This window comes from Pinus tabuliformis, chromosome 1_1 (assembly GCF_031772625.1).
Source record: "Pinus tabuliformis cultivar Carrire ecotype Pingquan chromosome 1_1, CPIR1, whole genome shotgun sequence".
Taxonomy (NCBI): Eukaryota; Viridiplantae; Streptophyta; class Pinopsida; order Pinales; family Pinaceae; genus Pinus; species Pinus tabuliformis.
The window spans coordinates 764,427,801-764,450,837 of NC_142297.1; the positions used below are offsets into that span (position 1 = coordinate 764,427,801).

The window sequence follows — 23,037 nt, forward strand, 5'->3', positions numbered from 1 at the left end:
TTGCCTTTGTGAGATTTCTCCTATTTACCACTTGTACCTTCACTTTTGGCAGTGTTGTTGATTCAATTGGGCCAATAAATGTTTCTTTATCAAACTTAGAGTAAATATGTTTAGTCCCATGAATTTTTTTACTTTGCTAAGTATGATTTGAATAAGACCTTTTAGATGAGCTATTTCCTTCTCTTCTTTTAATGATTTTTTTTATTTGATAAAACCTTGTTGAAATTTCTCTTGATAACTTGCATTTTTTGTTGTGATTTATTCTAATGTTGTTGATATTTTGCTTTTATACATTTTAAATTATCAACTTTTGTAGTGGAAGAACTTTTTTGATGTGTTAAATTGATCTAGTTGATGGATTTGGTAATTGATTTTATTCTGAGTTTTCCCACTTCCTCCTTCATTTGTACCAAATTGTTGTAGTATGACTCTGGCATGTTATATTTATGAATATGGAGTGCTATTACAAACTTAATTAATGCCATTTAATTTAGAAAAATATCATTTATGTACTTATTAAATATATATCCTTATGTCATAAATGATCACTGATAAGATTTTATACCTTTATTAAATTTCCTTTGCTCACATCAAGGTTAACATCCAAATTTTATTTGTGGAGTCGTGACTTTTTATTTATCATTTATAATCTCCAACTTTAATGTGATTTTTTTATAGTCTTTGTTGTTGCTGCCTTGCATGCACACCTAAGTTAGTGAGAAAAGCCCTTGACCCCACAAGGTGTGGTTGGTGGCAAAACTAAGACAAGGGACTGTCACCTATTCCCAAATCTCTTTGTTAAAGCTCTCTCCTAGGTAAGCTAAGGGGGGTGGTCCCTAATGAAAAGTTATATAACACGAGTTTCTAGGAAATTAAGTTAAGTGGAGTGTTTGTCAAAAATAACTTGTTTTCAAGAACTAAGCGAGCATATGAATAAATGAGCAAATTTCAATGATATATTCAAAGTATAGACCAATGCCTTCAAGTAAATAACAATAGCTTGCCCAAAAATGAAATCAAGACACAATGATAAATAATCTTGCAAAATCAAATGTTAAACCAAGATGAGCATATAAACATCAGTTGCAACTATAAAAGAGATAGTACTTGAAAATAAATGCTCAAATGACAAGATAAATGACATCAACTACTCATGAGCAAAATGATCATCAAAGCAACAAATTTATGAAAAAACTTGAAATGGAGTTGCACCAATGAAAGATATTCCTAGTACAAGAAAACTAATTGTTGCAAAAGTAAAAGATCCAAATACTTGCACTATAAAGCAAATGCTTCTTGTGAAAATGAGGATATTTTCAATATTGACTCAAATGAATTTAAGATAGCATACATAGGAGACTTGTATTGCAAGTAAAGTGAAATAATGATGTAGAGATGCTCTTGGTTTAGTTTATTAGTTGAATACTAAAACAAAGTTTCAATTGAACTCCGGTCCCCTGACCTCATCCTCACCCAGAAATATGGATCTCATAATGAGGATTGAATAGGGGTGGAGGGTCCCTAAAGACTATACAACGAACTTAAGTTGGAGGTTATTTTTTGGAAATGCCAATTAGTAATAAAATGTGCCTAAGTGAGATGCTTGAGAAAATGTTGCTGCTTCCAAAATAAAGTATTGGTGCTTGAGTATAATGGACAATGCTCAAGTAAAAATACCAATATCTTCAAATGGAAATGAAAGCGACACTTCTCATGTCCACAATTGCTTTGCAAGAAATAGAGTCAATGACAAATTTTCTTCAACACAAGAATGCTCAGTAAATTAAACTTACAATGATAAAGAAAAGAGCTCAAGAGACTTGTGAGACCAAGATGGCTAAATTAAACCAGTTTAAGCTTGCCAATTGTGCAAAATACTTGCTTTCTTTTGAAAGAAAATGATATTGCATGTGTTGTAATAGAAGCTCAATGCAACTACTCATGTAATTGAAATAAACAGATGTCAAACTTTTGCTAAAATGAAAATGGATGTGATAACTTTGTTAGAAACTAATCATGCATGAGTGAAATGAAATTAGCAAATGAGAACTAGAGTAACTAAACTAAGATGATTAGTTGACTCACAAGCAAATATCCTCGCTCTAAATGGGGAGAAGGTATACCATGGGAAAAATCCCAAGCTCTCTCACAAGAAAATTTAGCATTTTAATTAGTGAATAGTTACAATGAAAAGGGACTTCTCAAGAGACTTTGAAAAAAAAGAAAATCTTTACAAAATTTGTGCCTGTGATGCACTAGACTTCCTCCTTAGATGCCCAAAGTGATTGGAAAATGAATGGCATAGAGAAAAGGCCTCTAAAGTCTGCAAACTTAGAGAAATGTTTACATGCAAAAATCAGATTGCGAAACTCCTCAAATCTGCCCAATGCGTGGACTGTTTTGGTATTCATAAATCATCAACTTTAGAACCACAATGCATGCAAGAGAAGAAAGGCTAAGCCCCCTCTAACTGTCGGCACTTGAAAAAAAAATTAGCAGCCCCACAACAACCCACAACCTCCCTTGAAAACTAGTCTTGAAGTGAGAGCCCAAGGTCCTGCACACAACTTGTTAAAAGTTTCAAACAATGAATCTCGCAAGCTGCCACAAGAACAAGTTAGAGAGGGCTGCAAAACAAACCAAGTGTTAGCTATGAAATTAATCAAGAAAATTACAAATGTATATGTACAATAGTCTACAAAGGCTAAGCTAAAGAGTATGAGTAAACTCTCCTCTTTGCTTAGCCATAATTTGGCTCTAAAATAACAAGATTATAGCAAATGAAGCACAATATTTTGAGAAATAAATATTAAATGGATTATGGTTGAGATATGATCCCAAAGCCCAAAAGAGGCACGTGCAAGACAAATTCAAAAGATGAGGCTTTGGAAATTGACAAATGTGGGTTCTTCTTGAGTATCTAAAGAGTGGGTTGGTTCCTCCGAAAACTTCCCCTCACACTTGAAGCTTGATCCAAAAAAAGATTTTCTACACAACTTCACATAGACAAATTAGATCCACACAAGTTTAATCCCATGTAATTATGAGAAAATTTTAGAGATATATTGGACATCAACTAAAACATTTTCTATCTAAAGCAAGTAAATAATCTTTATTCTAATGTAAGGTAATTATACATCAACACAACTTGAAAAGCATAATGGAAATAATAGCATAATGAAATAAGTAGAAAGACAAGAGCAAAGATATCAAGATACTACCATACACAAGGAGAAGAACACTTAAAATATAACCCCAAAGTCTTTTGTATTAATTTGCAAAAGAGTATACGATCCAACAGAGTATCCTGAAGCCCAGTAGCTTGTATCAATCATTACATAGTGAGAGCCCATAGCTCTATTATATACAAGTTTGGCAGCTAATCCCAAGGCAAATGGTGACAATCCCAAGACAAATAGGTGACAATCCCAATGCTCCATCATGCAAATTCAAATTTCCCAAGTGGCAACTTGATTTCTTCCTTAGAGGCCCACACCATCCTTGATGAGGGAGCTCAAATTAGATGCGAGGACATGTGGTGGGGTGAAGTGGAGTGGTAGGAGACCACTCTCCACCTCACTTAAGTAAACTCATTCCCACCTCACTTAAGTAATCCAATCTCAAGTCAACTCATGATATCTCCTTGAAGCTTGAGTTAACTTCCTCAAATCCTGGATCTTGTCATTGGAACTCGTTGTCTTCTCCACAAAAAAATTGATTTGCTTGATTTGTGGTTTATGTGGAGTCTGCATCACTTGGTAACTCAACTTTGACATTTAGATGAATTTCCACATCATTTGAGCATATATGGATATTTATTTTTCTCTATTTATTTAATTGTTGGGCTAATTTATTGCCACATTTTCCACAAAACTTAGGAAAAATGGGTTTTAAGAGTCTAGAACTTATTTTTTACTCCTCAAAGTGTGTCATAGTAGAAAGTTGAGGGAGAGAGATGTAATTTTGAGCACACGCACTCCATACAACTGCTCTAGCCATCACTTATTACTTGCAATCTAAAATCATCAATTTTTTAGGGTTTTTCCTGGTCGCTATTGTGACTTTCGTAAATTGGATATCTTTTGATAGAGTGCACATATTTTAGTCCAAACAATGCCAAAAAATCTTGAAAAATTGTGGCATTTCATAATTCGGGACATAATAACAAATCCGATAAGTACAACACAAGATGTCAACCTCCAACCGTAACTACTTGAAGTCTATTGAAAAGTAAGTGATTCTCTTTGAAACCCTATACTATTTTTGGGTTTTTATGAAGAATAGATGAACAAAGTGCAGACCAAGTGAAAGAACTAGAAATTGTGGGTATGCATGAATTTAAAAGACGGCACGACCAAATGGTGGAAGTTGCTTAAGCACGGCAATTTATAGGTTATTCTAGATGAAGAATATGAAATAGTATTTTTAGATAAATGTCATAGAGATAACTCCAAAGCTGGGTACTTTCCCTTAGCTCAAATCTTATTTCAATACAATGAAATGACTCTTGTTTTCATACTCTAGGGGGTTCGTTGGCCTTTCATATTTTCCTTTTTATTTGTATTTCTCCAACTAGTTACAAATTATTTATGATGACGCAAATTCCCATAGATTTATGTGTCCAACATTTGCCTTCTAAAGCTGAAGGGGTGTTTGTAAGCCCAAGCATAATTATGAACTATTCAAACTTCTCTTCTGAGCGATTTAGTGAAGATGTCTGCAATTTGGTCATTTGTGGAACGATGCCTCAAATGAATAGTCTTGGCCTCTACATGATATCAAATCAAATCATACTTTCTGTTGATTTGTTTAGTTCGATCATAGGATTTGGGATTTGTGGCCAACATGATTACAGATTTATTGTCAACTAGAAGAGGAGTAGAATTCACTTGTTTCTCCTTTAACTCTTCAAGTATTTCTTGAGCCACTTAATCTTCTTTGTTACTTTTGCAACTACCACATATTTTTTGTTGTTGTGCAATTTGCTAGAACTATCTGTTTGCATAACCTTTAGGAGATAGCTGTTGATCCAAGACTCATGAGATAGCCTGAAGTTGACACTCCATTTTCTTTGTTCCCATCAAAGTATGAATTAGAATATCCAATCAAGGTGAAGTCATCCACATTGGAATACTCGAGTCCAAAATCTTGAGTTCCCTTCAAGTGTGTGAAAACTCTTTTCATAGTAGACCAATGTCATTCACAAGATAAAGATAAGAGAAATGTATTGATGTCCTTCACAAGGATTTTTCATAAACCTAGAAAGAATCCCATCAACAAATGAAATATCTGGTTTGGTGGTGGTAAGGTAAATAACTTTGCACAAGCTATTTGTACTTGATTGTGTCCTCAAATTGATTCCCTTCTTTTGATGTGAGCTTCAAATTTTGTTCCATTGGAGTAGAAAGAGGGTTACATTCAACCATGCCAAACCTATTCAACAATTCTCCAATGTACTTCTTTTGGGAGATGAATATGTACTTTGGATGTTGAGTCACTTCAATGCCCAAGTAGTAGTGAAGATCTCCTAAATCTGTCATCTCAAAGACCACTTTCAACTCTTTTTTATGGATGCAATATAGCTCCCATTGTTCTTTGTCATCAATAGATAATCTACATACACTACAAGGTATGCAATAGGTTTGTCAATTTTCTTGACAAACAGAGTTGCATCATCAAGATTAAAGTTTTTGAAATTCAATTTCAGAAGATGTTCAATTAACTTTTCATGCCAGGTTTGTGGTGCTTGTTTTAGGACATATAAAGATTTGACGAGGTTGCATACCTTATGTTTTGGTTGAGACATGAAGACATTCTCTTTCAGGTCTCCATTCAAGAATGTAGTATTCATATCCATTTGATGGATTTTCCATCCATTCTGTGTTGCCAAGGCCAAAGATAGTTTGGATGGTGGCCCATTTTGTTGTTGGGGAAAAAATCCTCTCATAATCAACACCTTCTTTCTATGCAGATCCTTATGCCACGAGCCTTGCTCTATGCTTATCAAATGAGCCATCTGATTTATACATTTTGTAGACCCACTTGCGATGTTGAAAAAAAACTTCCAATATTAAATATTTCTCTTTTGTCTTTCCTAGTCCTTTATGGCAAACCACTAGGGATTTTTCCTAGGGTTGAATTGATTCCAACCATTGAGAGTGTAAGATGGTAGGTTAAAAACCTAAGAATTATCTCCATAATCCTTACTAACACAAAATCTAGCTTTATTGATGGTAAATCTTCCCCCAAGAGGGCTGACACCAACGTTTTCTAGACAATTTTGTGCCTTGGAAACCCTAACCACAACCTAGCTTCAAATTAAGGCCTATCTTGCGTGTTGCTCTATTCCTTTGTTTATCTAGTATTCTAGCAGACCCTTTGTTTGAATTTTGTATGTCTAGCTATTCCTTTGTTGTTGTATATTAAGACACCCTAGATTATAGAAGTCTCAATCCAGTCTAGGTGCACGATACATCGCTATTTATGAAATTGGGCCTTATCCATCATAGAGTGTCTTCACCTTGTCTATATTTTTATCACTGTGAGCCCTAAGCTTCTAGTACCCTTATAGGTGAGTATTGGGTAACATCCCTATGGTGAAATTCCACAAAAGAGTAGGGGGAAGACTACTAAATGACAGTGGCAATCTCCCCCATTGTTGCTATAGGGCCTAGCCCTTGCCTTGTGAATCCCCTCACAAGGCTTGCTAGATTTTGTGGCAAAATTTTTAGTAATTTCCTACCCAATATTATGTGACTGCAATGGTTACAACACATAATCTATCAGGGACCTATCTGATGCACAATGCTTAGTGGTGGCTATGTAGGGCAGGAGGTCTAACACATGAATGACAACTGCGATTTTTTTACTCTTGATAAATTATTGTTTCTAGCATTGTGTTGTTGATTGATGCAATTTCCTTGCAACCCTATTTAGATTCACTATTTCTAACATGACTTCTTAGATAGTTTGGTCCTAAATTTGTTTGCTATTTCTGTTTTTGGCAGTTCTCATAGGTTCTAATGTAATGATTTTTTACTATTCTGTTGTTGACTAATAGCTTCTTCGATCTTAGAGATCTAATATTAGCTTATGATTGGAACTTTATATTTATGTTTGTATCCATTTGGGTAGGGGAATGATGTTCTTGTGCCTTTGTAACTTTGTATCTTTCCATGTTCATAGTGCTTTATCAATATGTCAAATAAAAATTGGTAACAAGCCCATTCTCTCAAATGAAGAAAATATCTAGCCATAAACTAGAAAACATTTGACCACATGTCAATGGATAATCCCACAAATATGGGCCCAAGTTTGGACTCTGATACTAGTGGTACAAATTTGTTAGATAGCTATAAAACATTTAATTCAAATAAGATAGAAAGAAAAGTCTATATTGTATAAAATAAATATGCTGTAATTTGAATGATGGTGTTTTAATTTTATGAGGAAAACCTCGTAGATAAATCCCTATGCACTTCCTTGCATTTTTTCTATAACATGACTTTTGCTTAAATAACTATTATTGTTGTAGTGTATGTTTTGGTACATAATGTTACTTCTAGATTTTCACATCTCCTAGCTATAGCATATTTGTGCATATACAAAAATGTGGAGTGCTATCATAATTTGGGAAATTGTCGCTTTTATCGCTCAAACTAGTAGAGGTCTTAGGAGGGAATCCTAAAGGGACAATTGATAGGTCAAGGGCAACAATGGAGCAGTAGCCCACTGTCACTTCATCCAAAGCTCCCTACTCTTTACGGACTTTCGCCGATGGGTGAAAACCCAGTATGATGAGGATCACAAAGATGAATAGATCAAAGATAGGATGAAGGGTGATCCTACAAGCCTATTCACGAGAGAGGCTCAATATTGTGGCTTGCTTGTCTTGGAAGACAAGATAGAAGGCTCTCTAGGAAGGGCTTGGGGAGAATTTCAAGGGTTAGGTTTTGTGCATGTGTTTTATAAAGGAGATCCCTAAGCCCTAGAATTATTGTGGAAACTTGGCTTCCAGGTGATCTTTGAAGAATTAACCTTGATAGTGCATGGGACTGCACAAGACCAAGTGGACCCAAGGTTAGGTCAACAGGATAGGATTTAGCAACCAATGATATGCTTGATCTAATTAGGGAGGGGAAAGGGATCAAGGAATGAATTTTCAATGAAAGGCAATGCAAGGATCCCAGTGAGGTTTCTAGCCTAAGGGAAACCAAGGGCAAGAATTGGTTTTCGAGCTAGGGCTTGCGATATCTCAAGATCCCATCGTCAAAATCTCATGAAATTTGGAGGGCTTCTTGAGGACACACCAACGCAGTCGTGGACCAAAATCGAAGTATTTGGATGGCTAGATTGTGAGATAATTGATGCCTTAGGTGACCTATCTAGGCTAGGCCTAGAAAAAGGGGGAAGGTGAAAGAAATAACCTTTAAAGTGATCACCAAAGGAGGACCAGTGCTTTTTCCTTTGGGAGAGATGGAGTCATGGTAGATTTAGAGTTTGGATTGATTTCCACTTGTCAAAGAGGCCTAAAAGACAACTTCATTGGGCATTAGGGCTTAATGAAAGTAGCTTCAAGGTCATTTATACTTCATTCAACAATATTTGGTGACTTTTCAAGACAAGGATATCTCTAGGAACATTCATTCATTCAAACATGGCCCAATCATGATACAACACTATTTAGGGATTTAATTTCCACTTTTTCGTTCCAAGAAAAACAACCCCTACAATAGCGAAAACCCAAATATCATGAATGCAACAAAATAAAGAATCAAAATATCATTAACATAGTACATACATGTAAGACGAATATATCCAATCACCAAGATATGCCAATCATAGAAGCTCCATGATAAAGAAGAATAACCAAACACCAAAATTCATCCATTCATCCAAAAAGTCTCATCCTCAAAAGATAGCGAAAATCTCACAAGAAGATATGATTCAATCCAAGTGATCATGCTAAAATGAATTCACTTCACTTGTATTTATACAATTCTAGTGAGTTTGATTTAGTGAATTAGGCCTACATTAGCCCTTACAATAAAATAATGTGCAAAATAAATATCTTTTGGTGACAAGCCCACCAAAGTAGCTCATAAACAAACTAATAAGCTTCTCAAGAGGTTGAATAAAGAATAATGCATGTCGTTGGGCCTTGGAGGAGGCCTAATGGAGTCCATTTGTGCCATAATGTGTAGTTGAACTATCAAAAGCAATGGACAAGGGGTTGGTCCCTTGTAATAACTTGTGGTGCTCCAAATGACATGTGGCGGCACACAAGTGCCCTCATGGGTCTCCAAACAAATCGAAGATGCCTACAGATCGCTTGTAAGGGCTAGGGTGATGGTGTAGGTGATGCCACATCATCGTGCAAGTCCTAGATCATTTGCCAAGTGTATGGTGCAACTCTAGGGACAATGGGGAATGATGGATCAGGTGCATCTTCCTCGTCCTATAAGTGAACCATGAGCAATCTCTGAATGGATGTGGGGATCCATGGAGTTTTGTCTACTGCTGTGGAAGCCCATGGTTCTCTACACACACCATACATGTGCCAATGTAGCTCTCTGGGGTTAGGAACCCGTATAGGGAGACCAAGCCCAAATGGAAACTACCTGCAATCTTGCATTAGATCCAATGTGTCCCCGTGCCTTCCAGGACATTAAGTCATTAAAGAAATCAAGTAAAAGAGTTTATAAACCATGGATAACAAGTGAGCACTTCATAATGGCACGCCCTTCCATAGTGGGCTTTAGCATGTGCTAATGTCTCCCAACTCCAAATAGGGTTAACTAGGAATCCTATTAGGTGCTTTCTACCTCTAAAGGGGGTGGTATGTTCGTGGTACACCCTTCAAATGGTGGTGGCATGTGGCATAATGATGGAATGGAGTAGGGAATGAAAGGGGGCAACTTGGATCACATGCCATGGTACAAGGGTAGCTAATAAAAGGGAAGCCCACACTTGGGTAAATAATGTGTCGGAGGGAGCAATCGTGGTGCATGACTTACCCGAAACTTGATTTTTCTACCCTTATTCATATCATGGAAAAATTTAGGGGCTAATATTCGCCCACAAGGCTAATTTTCCATGATTTTCCCACAAAAAAGATTCGCAAATTTGCAATTTTTATAAAAGATGATTCACCCAAATTTTAGAATATAAAATTATTTTACCTTAAAATTCGCCAACATTATATAGTGACTATATATAAATCCTTATAAATTTGAATAATTTTACAAATATATCAATAAACATTTTATAGTTTGCATATTAAGGATTAGTGAGATTCACCAATGTTTCTAAACTTCAATAAAATTTTCCATCACTGAAATTTTCCTTGCTTCATATGCCTTTTGCCTTTTTATGATTTTCTTTGGTTAATTGCTCAGGGCTCTAGGTAATGAGAGCATGATTTGTAAAGTATAACATTGGATACCCCCTTATAAGGTGGGGTAGTTCATCACCTGCCGGGAGTTGGGACAATCATGGGTTCTTGAATGATAAAGGAGGCTCATCAAGGGCCATGCAGGAACCAGGGTGATGGCCATGGAATGGGGTAGAGCTCATGTCATGGCTTTTGTCGACGTGCTAAATGCTTTTGTCTAGGCCATCTTATGCATTTTGTGGTACAATTTCCTGTTGAATGTGGCCAATTATGCTTTTTTTTCTTTTAGCTACATCAACCTTGAGGCATCATTCTAGGTCCGAGGAGGGGGTGGCTGACCCTATGTGGACCCAGTGGAGGAATGTGGACTCAAGTGGGAGGAGAGATGATTGGGGGTGTAATGAATGGAATGGGAGTAGTATATGTGAATCGAGGAGCGGGATCACGCAACCAAAATTAGGGTTTCCCATGTAGTACCATCCGTAAAACCAATAGGTCAGTAAAAAAGATCCCACAGGACCAGGGTGCAAGGTTAACATCCCAAAAGAGACTTAGAGTACAAGAGCACAAATCTAGACCACTCTTTCCGCCGAATCCCCCCATTAATCCATACCCAAAGTTTCCATAATAAATAAACTAGAATACTCAATTACCAAATAACAAGACATACCTTTAGGTTTGGGGGCCCACCTTCAAACATACGATCATGGCAGATGGGTTTAAAATCAATAAATGAATGAGAAAAATGGCATGGCAGCAAGTAAATAAAGCTTATACAAATTCGTAAGTTTGAGGGAAAAAGCTTCAAACCCATTTTAAGACATGGCTAAGCAAAGAAGGAAGTTTATTTGAACCATTTGTTGCTATAGATAAAACTACCATTGCTATCTTCCAAGTTTTTGTTGAAATATTGATAAGCTCAGGGAATTAGAATTTATATTCGCAAAAAAGAGCAACACATGTAAGTAGAGTATTCCATGGATTTTAAGAGGAACAAGAACAATTAAATGTGTCAGGGATACCATTCGTTATGTATTTTGTTAATGCCATATAACATACCATGATGTTATTAGTTTTGGAGTCAATAATAGCAGTTATAAATAATCCTATTCAATGGATTCCTTATGAATGTTCAATGGATATATACTTTTGGGGATGCTTATAAACTTCAACTAGTCGGTTGTTTAACTATAATCAAATTCTTATCATGTTTTTGATTTTCTCATTTGTATCCTTACGTTCTGGCGTAAATGGTAGACTAGCCATATGAATCAAACTGTTTCATGAAAGTTACTATATAAATGAAGATATGTGCTCATTTGTCATCTGGCTATTAATTACTGTAACTCAAATTCTAACTTTTTATCCTGTTCCACTTTTTTGTTGGCTAATCTGTGTTGCTTAGATTATTCCTTAAATGGAAACTAGTCATCCTTGTAATTGTTTCATGCGTTTCAAATTTTTGTCACTTGGCTATTTTTTTTCTTTGCAAATATCGTCATGTCCCAAGCTCTGCTTCCTTGAAATTTTTCATGCAGCTTATTGTCTCAATGTTTTTTTCTTCTTTTTTTTGCTAAAAGTTTGAAATTTTGAATATTCTGTGGTGGTGAGTTCAAATTTCAAACCTATCTGGAACAGGAGAGAAGAAACAATTGTGCCATCAGAACATGGATACCTCTCTTCTGCTGCTTTTCAGTCATCTTCTAAGACCATTTGATTTTATTGTGTTTAAATCTTTTCAACTAGATTCTCAAAATTCTTAGGACGTTAACCTATTGTGATGTGGTTTATGCTTTGAATAGAGTTGTATACAGCAGTATGTATATACTAATAGGGCTGACCTGTTTTGGTCAGGCGTTGACACTGATGAGAACTTTTGATTTAGTTTCACTTGCTGCAATGGCATTTTGTCCATTGAAATTATTCAGTCACTATCTATTGTTATGGGCCATGTCATCTTGACATGAACATCAAATGGGGAGAATAAATGGAGGAGAATCTTTTCAAAATGGAGAGAAATGCATCCTTTAAAGGCTTGGTTCTTTGATACTAGAATTTGTTCATTTCTCACTTCCTCAAATGGTGTTTTGTCAACTTTAATTTTTCAGCTGGAACCTATTGTTACAAATTAGTAAATTACAATCCGTGCTGTGTTGAAATGCATACCTTGTTAGGCAGATCAAAAGAATGAAAGCTTCTCTGAATTGTAATCAAGGTTCTACATAAAATTCTTAATTTGTTTGGAGTGCACTTTATTGTTCTGACAATAACTGTCTTCCATGCTAACAGCCAAATTTACTGTGACCATGACTATTTTACCAGATATTTTCTTGGGTTTTAAATTAATGATCCATTAAGTGAAACAAAAGGTTTCTTGGTGGGAGCCTGCTAAATCTGGACTTGCATTTAAGAGCCTTTCCATGTAGTAGAACCTTTTTAATTAATTTGAGGTTTTCACTGTCCAGATCCTCATAGGGATTCCATTGTATTGGTCTGTAATGCAGATCACTTATCAACAGCTTTGCTAGAAGTTTTCCATCTAAAATGAATGCATCTAAAGTAGAATTTCATGGACTTAATGTGCGGTACTCCCTCCCCTTGTGCATTTAGTATTAACACTGCAACTTCTAATATATGGTTTACCTCAATGATTTTGAATTTGTCTGTTCCTCGTGTATGGCTGAACCTTCTAAACCTTCCATTATTCTTTTCAAATTTTGATATTGACTTTGAATTCTATTACCTTTTTAATTTTTTGGAAGTATTTTCGGAGTCTCCTTCTGTGTTTCTTTGTCCTTTTTTAATAAATATTTTCACGTATAAAGCTTTACTTAGAATTTCCTTCCTATACATTTTCTTTTCTTTTCATGAGTATCGGGTCTTGTAAACTAAAACAAAAAATTCTGCATGATGATTATGCTGAGTAACTTTTTATTTGCTGGTTTTGGCAGGGCGGAGGAACTAGAGACAGCATTAGTGGAGATGGTGAAAGAGGATAACAGACGACTTCTTAGTGCAAAGGTTTTCCATCACAGTAACCTTTTTCTTATTTTTCCTTCTTATTTTTTGAAAGTCCAATATGCCTTCTCAAAATAAATTGGGAACTTTATGATTTTCCCATGATGTCATTGTGTGCATGTTGTTTTATGTCAATTTTTTGTGCACAAACACAACAAATATGCAACAATTTCTAGCTATGAGACTAAGACTGCAATGTAATGGGCAGAGATGAAGAATAGAAATACATATATAGATTATATTATGCGGATGAGATGCAATCACACAGAACAACAACAAAAATGAAGTTTGCTGCTTATTACAATGACAAGTATGCACAAAGTATCATTGCATAGACTTTACACATGACTACAAGATCCATGTGCGATGGCCAGTGTTTCATGTTCCTGAATGTCTCTATATAGTGTTATTTTACCTATTGCTTAGAGAGTGTTTGACTCTCACTATGCGAGGAATGCATCAATGGGAGAGAGTCTTATGAAGGCGAATTGTCTTAGGGCACCTTTTCATCTGTTTTTGGCACTTGGATACTTGGGACAAGGAAGGTGCACTAGTTAGTCGGTGTATAAAAGTATATATGGAGTAGGTGAGTTGTCATATGCGGGCATGTGCTTTGTTGACTTTGGCACATGTGGGGTGCAATACTTGAGTTAGTTACTTGGAGAAATGTGCTTGGAATGAGTTATCATGTAAGCACTTACCCTCAGCACAATTATCTTGGTTCAAGGTTTGACATTGTTGGAGGAAGCTGCTCTTGGAAGGATGAACACATCACTTCATAACAATAGTATTTTGTCTGTTTTATGAGTAGTATATATGGAGTAGGTGAGTTGTCATATGCGGGCATGTGCTTTGTTGACTTTGGCACATGTGGGGTGCAATACTTGAGTTAGTTACTTGGAGAAATGTGCTTGGAATGAGTTATCATGTAAGCACTTACCCTCAGCACAATTATCTTGGTTCAAGGTTTGACATTGTTGGAGGAAGCTGCTCTTGGAAGGATGAACACATCACTTCATAACAATAGTATTTTGTCTGTTTTATGAGTGGAGTAGAGAAGAGTAATGTGACATGTTGGAGATAATGGTTAATAGGTTATAACAGAACTTGGGTGTATTAGCACTAAGAGATACACTGATAATAAAGTCACTAATAAAGTGATGTACTAATGAGGCAATTAATATATTAATTAAAATAATGGTTATTAGTTAGGATTTTTAGAGTAATGTAACATACTGCTTTCCTACTACTATGCAATGAGACATTGCATCATCTAATGAGTGAATGAATCCACTCTCTTGTTTTTATGTGTATATTTCTATCCTAGCTTTTGTGTAAAACATGCATGGTATTAGAGTCATGATGAAGAGTAAAATCCGAGGAAATGGGTGAAGGGTCTGAGGCACTGTTGTCACCGAAGAAAGCATTGAGGGATTACTTACACACATTGGACAAAAATTTGAAAGAAGCAAAGTGAAGCTGAATCCAGGTCAAGGAAGTTGATGAGAGATATATAGTCGAAGGTATGTTTTTTATTAAAATAAAAGAATGGGTCATGAAATCAAGCTACATTGTTAGAGATTTATGTTAAAAAAGATCCCAATTTTGCTATAGAGTTTGAAAAGCGAAATGGCACCATAAAATTGATATCTATGGCATATAATAATATCCATCAAAGATGGTCATAGTCAAATTTGTTCATGAAGGTTGACATGTATATAGATCCACTTAGTCTATGTATATAGAGAGACTTGTCGTATTTATTTCAAATAGCAAGTGGCCATCATATGAGGGTTTCATAAGCCATTGTAGTGTGATCAACTGTGAAACAAAGTGAAGGTGCCTCTTGTGGAATTGAGCTATTGAATTGTGATTAGGAGCTAGAGTTTGAGTTGCATCGTAATTTTTTTTAAGAAGCTGCTGTGCAAATTTGTAGTGCCGTATGGATTTATACCAATTTCCAAAACCATACTATGGGAGAATAATGCGATTGGCAAGATAGTTTCTATGTTTATTATTTCCATAATTTGAAATTATGTGGAAGTTTGGAAAACATATTTATTTATAGTAAATCTAATCAGAATAGATGTAATAGTTACGCCAAACATTCTTGGTTTAGTGCATGGCAAGGATTGGAAATCACTAAGTCATGATAATAAATTTAGATTTGTTTGGTGTATTTTGGACCCTAGAAAGTTGGCTAGTTTGTCTCATATAATGTTGGATGGAAATGAAAAAATTAATGTTTAGGATTTGAAATCATGAAAACATAAGATTGCCATATTTGAATACAGATGTTTGGACAAATTTGTATTAGGAAAAGAGATCCAAGCTGAAATTAGTGTAGATGTCCAAGAAAAGTGTGATGCAAAGAATCGAGAGGCTATGATGTTGTTCAAGCTATTGGTGACAAATGAGATGCTTTCCAAATTTCAAGATAGTAATGATGCATTTGTCACTTAGGAACACTTTCACATATGTTATATGTGAAAATTCCTTGAAATGCAACAACTTGAATTTATTCTTCTAACTGATTATGCAGTTTATTTGTTACGACAAATAACGAATAAATCAAATTGCAATTCTTCCCAATAAAAACATTGCGGAAAATAATCTAGAACTGAGAAAATGGATGCACACACAATAAAAATGACACCATTGTTTTTGGACAAAATTCCCCGAAAAAACCCATCTGGGAAAAACGATGCAACAAATGAGGGTTTATTCTATTATATGTAACAACAAAATTTGAGTACAATATCTGGATTCCAATCTGGCTATCCTCCAACAATAATCTCAACAAAATAATTTGGAGATAAATTATCTCCCTCTGCAAACAATTCAACCTGTTTCCAATTGCTCTTCCTCCCTATAATTCACACTACTAGACTGGAAATGCGTACGATATGGCTTGAGAAATTCGTACAACTTGCTAGCTGGCTCCAAGTGAGCTGTATTTCCTCCTTCAGCCACTGGAAGGAATTCGCTTGGCCTTTTGGAGCTCGATCTAACCTTTGACAACACTACAAACCCTCTTCCGGCAACTCGCACTAGCTTTTTGACCTTCTTGTTCTGCTGGTCTGCTGTCGGGAATCTCTACTAGAATACTCTGCTGTTGCTCTCCAATCTCACTACCGCTTTCCTTCTAGCTTCAACTATTCTTCCCTACTTGATCTCTGCAATTGGATAGTTGCATTTGCCAAGGAACTCGCTTTCCTGATGTGTCTTTGACTCTTTCTCCATCCTCATCGTCTTGCTCTTATAATCTCTCGTTGGCTCATGAACAACCATGATTAGATCCCCATCAATGATAAGATCATCTCAATCTCAATACGTGTGAGTTTCTAAAGCATTCTCACCTTTCCTTAATTAATTCCTATTAGTTTACCAGTTTTCCTAAGTTAGACTTAGGAAAAATTTAAATGATTAAGGCATTTTGCAAACTTACCTTGCAAAGCCTTTTCTGGTTTTTGAAGGTCTCTTGTTCTTAGCTCCTCTGACAGAAATCAAGACTAGAACACCTATCCAATGGTACAAAAACTAACACTCCATCTTAGCGAGGAAGGTGTTCTACTATCTTCTCTCATAACATCTTCCCTCACGCTGTTGATGTCTGACAGTTGTGGCAACCTGTGTTAATTTTAGATAACAATGGTATGTTCTATGCTTTAGCACAATTTACTTCAATGTTCCTTATCAGCCCAATGAAAATTTCCAATTATTTCTAGTAGCAATCACATTAACTTAAACACATTGATAGTAAATGCAGATAGAACATAAAAACATGTGCAAAAGACAAGCCAAGACAAGAGGACACAAGATTTGGCGGATGCCAGGGAAAAACCCCAATGTGGGGAAAACCCTTTGATCAAATCTTCTTATTATTATTCAATATTTCAACAGAGAGAGAGAGTACAAATATCAAATTTACTTGCCCAAAACAGAATTGTCGAAATCAACAATCAATTGCAACCTTAAATAGAAAGTCAACACTGGTCAAAGAAACACCAAAATGTCCTCCAAGCAGCTCAGTCAACAACAGATCAATTCGGCCTTCCAAGAGAGTCAAAGTCAGCCCAAAACAGTTTGGTCAACCCAGTCAAAGGAGAGAGAAAACATTGTTGTAATTTCCTACGTCAAATCTGAAGTCAATACTGAAGTCAACCTTGGTAAAACTGTCCCAATCACATCGATTCTTGTGCCAATAAATGCAGCCTCCAAAGATCGAATTTCTACCCTAACAAACAAAGTCAACCCTGGTAAGAAAGCCCCGGTCAATGCTGGTCTGTTTTCCAGAAATTTGGCCAACAAACAATCCCAAAAATTCATCCTCTTGTCGCACATGCGAAGTAGAAAGAGGCTGCCTCCAAGCTATATGAACCAATCAAGAGAGGAGAGAGAGAGATGTGTGATGTGATGTCCAAATGAAGAGAGAGGTCACTCCTATTTATACACTTCGTTGAGGGTGAGGAGACACATCTATTGGGCTTTTGAGCCTATTTAGATTGAGGCCGACCTTGACAATTTGTGCATGAGAGAGAATAAATTCAAAATTCCACTTTTGCTTGCCAGAATGAGATGATCTTTATATCAAAATTGGACCTCTCGAAAAGAGGAATCCAATGCAATAATCATCTCCATCATATGAGCTGTCCTAAGGTGGAATTTGGCCCTAGTTGCCAATTTTAACACTCCCTCTCAACTAGGGAGAATTCCACCTGCCAATCCATCTGACATCATCATGCCATCCTGTCATCACTTCCCTGCTTTGCTTTGCTGAACCATGAAGTAATAATGAAGAAGAAGTGATCGAGAGTGAGTCATAAGATCATATCACTCTCCACTGACAAAAGTCAGTCCTTGATCCTAGATCAAGTTGTTGAACACCATGCATCCTAGTCATAGGGAGTACGATAGTACACGATGCGTCCATCAGTAGTGCTATGGTCCCTAACCATATTTTCCCAACTCATTGGCCAGATGAGAGGTACTTCCCATGAGTCCCAGACTCTATGGGTAGGATGTGTGTTGGGGCATCAACAGGAGAAGGTGAACCACTCATCCTGCTCATATGCCATAGGAGAAGGTGAACCACTCATCCTACTCATATGCCATAGGAGAAGGTGAACCACTTATCCTATGCATATGTCAATCGTAAGGGAAGGTGAACCACTCACCCTACATACATCTTCTGCATTGGTAGGGGAAGGTGAACCACTCACCCTACACGCATTCAACCATCATCGGGTATCACAGGGGAAGGTGAACCACTCACCCAGTATCTAGCACACCACTAGGGGAAGGTGAACCACCCACCCTATGGTCGCTCATAGCTCCAAGAAGTACCTCAAGCCCCTAGGAGCTTCCAGAGCTTAGTGTCGAACTCATACGGGATGCTTATAGGAGGGTTGTTCCACGACTCCAAGTCTCTCTTGATCTGTTCTAATGTGTTGGAGCCTTATTGCTCCCTGTTGTACCATATCCCAGATAATGTGGTACCTGATATCAATGTGCTTGGAGCGGTTGTGGAACACGAGATTCTATGATAGGTGGATCCCACTATGGTTGTCGCAAAATATCACGGTGGTATCTAGCATGTGCTGAAAGAACTCACTGAAGAGCTTCCTCAACCAAACAACTTCACAACAGGCCGTACTTGCAGTAATGTATTTAGACTCGGCGGTGCTTAAAACAATCGATTTTTGCTTCCTGCTCATCCATGATATTGAAGCAGACCCCAAAGAGGCAACACCTAGACGTGCTCTTATGATCCACTACACTGCCCACCTAGTCAACATCTGAATATCCATGTAGTCTCAAGTTCCTGATAGTGTATCTTAGTCCATAGAGGATTGTTCCCCGGAGATATCTCAAGAGATTCTTAGCAGCAATCCAATGAATGTGATGAGGCTCGACCATAAATTGACTCAATGTGTTCACAACGAAGCATATGTTAGGACGTGATTTGACCAAGAATGTTAGGGCCCCACAGGTTGACAATACTCGGAAGGGTTCGCTAATCCGGTCCAACAACACTTCCACATAGCTTCTTGAAGATGAGTTCCATCGGAGTAGATACGAACTTGCAATCCACCATCGCACGTCTCTCAAGTAGATTCACAATGTATTTTCCTTGAGAAAGGAAAATATCACCTGGCTTTTTCCAGACCACTAGTCCTAGGAAGTAGTGCATAATTCCTAGGTCCTTCATTTCGAATTTAGAAGCCAACTCCCTCAGAAAGAGATCATCCACATAAAGGACCAGAATGAGGGGCTTGTCCTTTTCAACCTTTGGATCAACATCGCTTCTTGTAAATCTCAGCTTCATAAGATAGCTATCAATCCTCTCATACCAAGTCCTAGGGGCTTGCTTCAACCCATAGAGGGATTTCTTCAACTTGCATACATGTGTCTTATGATCTTGAACTTCGAACCGCTCGAGTTGTTCTACATAAACTTCCTCCTTAAGCGAGCCATGCAATAAGGTAGTTTTGACATCCATTTGGTGAAGGATCCATCCTTGCGAGGCAACAAGGGCTATGATTGAATGGATGGTGGTATATCAGGCAACCGGTGTAAATATCTCATCGTAGTATACTCCTTCCTTTTGAGAGAAGCCTCGAGCAACAAATCTGGCCTTGAACTTTTCAGCACTCCCATCAGGTCCATGTTTGATCTTGTAGAGCCATTTTGAAGTGACCACTGACTTGTCCTTAGGTCTAGGAACCACATCCCAAACATCATTCTTCATGATCGACTCATACTCCTTGTTCATCGCATCCTTCCAAACTTGGTGTTTCACGATTTCTTCGAATGTACAAGGCTCAAATTGTATAATTGTACTCATGGCAGCTAAGTAGCCTTGGTACCTGCTCGACTTCTTTCTTTCACACAATGTCCCCCTCAGTGCAATATGTTTCTCAACATCTTCAAGAGTATCTTTGAGTCACAAAGGTCTTTTTCTTGAAGTAGAAGGCTCACTAGGAGGTGGATCAATGGCATCCATCGGACCTTACATCGGGCATCAAATCATTAGTCAGAGGCTCATCCTTCTTTCCTGCATCATCATCATTATTGTCCTTTCTAGGGATAGGAAGATCTTAGACTTTCGTAAGGTAGAATCTTCATCGAAAGTGACATCATGACTTATTTCCACTTCCCTTTGACCAGGCACAGAGATTCTATATGCCTTCGAAGTTTCAGTGTTGCCCACAAACGTTCATTTCTTCCCAGATGCACATCTAGTTTGTTTCTTTTCTCTTTCGACACATGAAAATATACAGGACAACCAAAATTCTAAAATGAGAAACATCAAGTGTCTTTCTGGTGAAAACTTCTTCGGGTGTCTTGAAGTCCAATGCTTGATGTGAGCATCTATTTTGAAAATACACAACGGTGTTGGAAGCTTCTCCCCATAAGAACTTCGGTAGACCTTGGTCATGAAGCATGGCACAGGTGGCTTTTATGATAGTTAGATTCTTCCTTTTGGCAACACAATTTTGTTCAAGAGTATATGCAGTAGTGGTCTCCCTCTTGATATCAACTTCTCTATAATAGTCATTGAATTCATTTGACTCATATTTGGTCCCATTATAGGTCCTCAATATTTTGATCTTCTTCCCTATTTGGTTCTCGACAAAGGCTTTGAAAGAGCATAACCATTGAACACTCTTTCCTTCTTCTTTAATAAATAGATCCATGTTTTGCGAGAGAAATCATCCACAAAAATTGCATAATATGAATATCCACCCAAAGATGTAACAGGGAACATACCTAATAGATCAGAATGGACCAATTGAAGAATATCAGTAGTTTGAGTTTCACTTGAGGGGAATGCCCCTCTTGTATGTTTTCCAGCTTTACAATCCTGACAAACACCTTCATGATCTAAGTTGAATTCGGGCATATTTGTGACCATCTTCCTTACATCAGGTAAGGCTTTGAAATGAAGGTGAGCAAATCTCCGGTGCCATAATTCAGATTGAAGAAAAGTATCACAAGTCATTGCTCCCAACAGACTTCCTCCAACTTGATAGAGACCTTCAACCCTGAATCCAAGAGCGAATGCATCTTTTGGGTTCCTTTGCCAAACACGAACTTTCCGATCAATGAATGTCACCTTGAAACCTTTATCTTCCTTCGCAGAAAATAGAGACCGGATTATTTTTCAGCTCAGGTACATATAATACTTCTTGTAAATGAAGGGTTTGACCTTGATTTAAGTGAGGAGTAACAATCCCAATTCCTTTCACAGGGTAAGTGGCATTATCCCCAAGTATAATCTTCATATTTGTCTTCTTTTCAATCAAGTTTGAGAGAGCCTCTTTGTACCTAGTGAAGTTCCTTGAGGCACCACTATCAATCAACTAATGATCTAATGTATCCGGTTGAGAGGCGGCGGTGAGGGTAGAAATAAGATAAAATTCTTTTTTGCTTTTCACCAACATTAACTTCTTCGTACTTGGAGTTTCTCGACTTCTTGGGAGGAAGACAATTTCCATTTCGAGCAGCAGGAGCATTCATATTTCCTTTGCTGTTGAACATGTTGTTCCTTTGATTGCCATTGCCTTTGAAGTTGTTGTTATTTTGCTGCCATCATCTCTTGGAGTATCCTTCTTGTGAGGACACTCTCTAGCGAAGTGGCCAAACCTTTTACAATTGAAGCATCTTCCTTTTCTTCCTTCCTTGAATCCCAACTTGAACCCTTGACCTTGTCTTCTTGAACTAGCATTGTTCTTCCTCTTAGCATGAGCAAAGAAGGTGGTAGGATTGCTTCCATTGGATGACTTGTCTCTTTCTATCATCCTTGTTTCTTCTTGAGTACATCTAGCCAATAATTCATCAAATCCCGAAATCCTGTCATTGTTGAGGATGGTAGTGTTGAACACATCCCGTTCTCTTGTAAGGCCTCCAAATGCAATAAGAGTGAGCTCCTTGTCACCAATGACTTCTCCAATATATAGGACATCATTCTTGATCTCGATAATCCTCATGAAGTAGGATTGGATGGATGCTCCTCTATCCATCTTGATGTCTTTCAACTTGTTCTTAAGAAAGAGAACTTGATTTGCATTATTTACTTTGAACATCCCAACCAACTTGTGTTGTGAATATAATTTATAACAACTAAAATAAATAAAATAAATGTAAATAGTAAATAATCAAATATTGATTAGGTTAAATAGTCATTAAGTTAAGTGAAAAGGCATGTCTAAAAGACAAACATCACTTATACATTTTAAATATAATAAATTATTAATTCAAAATACCTCTTGTGTATTTGTATATTCAAGTCAACAAGTTATCAGTTTTTATGCTTCAATGGTATCAGAGCCATGGCACACAATATAATCATGTGGGTCTTTGAACGTTGTTTGCCGCACAATGTGCCATTACGTTCACGTCCTGAATGCGTTGAGCAGTTTAGTAAAATTCAAGAAGCATTTCAGCGATTAGAAAAATCATGTGCAAAAGTTTCAGCATGTCTAAAGAAAAGTTATGCAGAGGAAGACGATAGCAATAGTGAAGGAATGAAACAAGGTGAAGCATTAGATAATTATAATGTTGAAGATGGAGCTAATGCAGATCAAGATGATGAAGAGGGAAATGCGGAAGAAGAAAAAGAA

At 37.0% G+C, this 23,037-nt stretch overlaps 1 protein-coding gene across 1 annotated transcript in view; it reads left to right on the forward strand.

Moving 5' to 3' along the window:
• Positions 1–23,037, forward strand: part of LOC149216267 (uncharacterized) — a 181,941-nt gene that overhangs the window by 71,684 nt on the left and 87,220 nt on the right. The window contains exon 13 of the mRNA XM_089392761.1: positions 13,345–13,414. Coding sequence (XP_089248887.1) covers positions 13,345–13,414 — 70 coding nt within the window. The remainder of the gene's footprint in view (positions 1–13,344; positions 13,415–23,037) is intronic.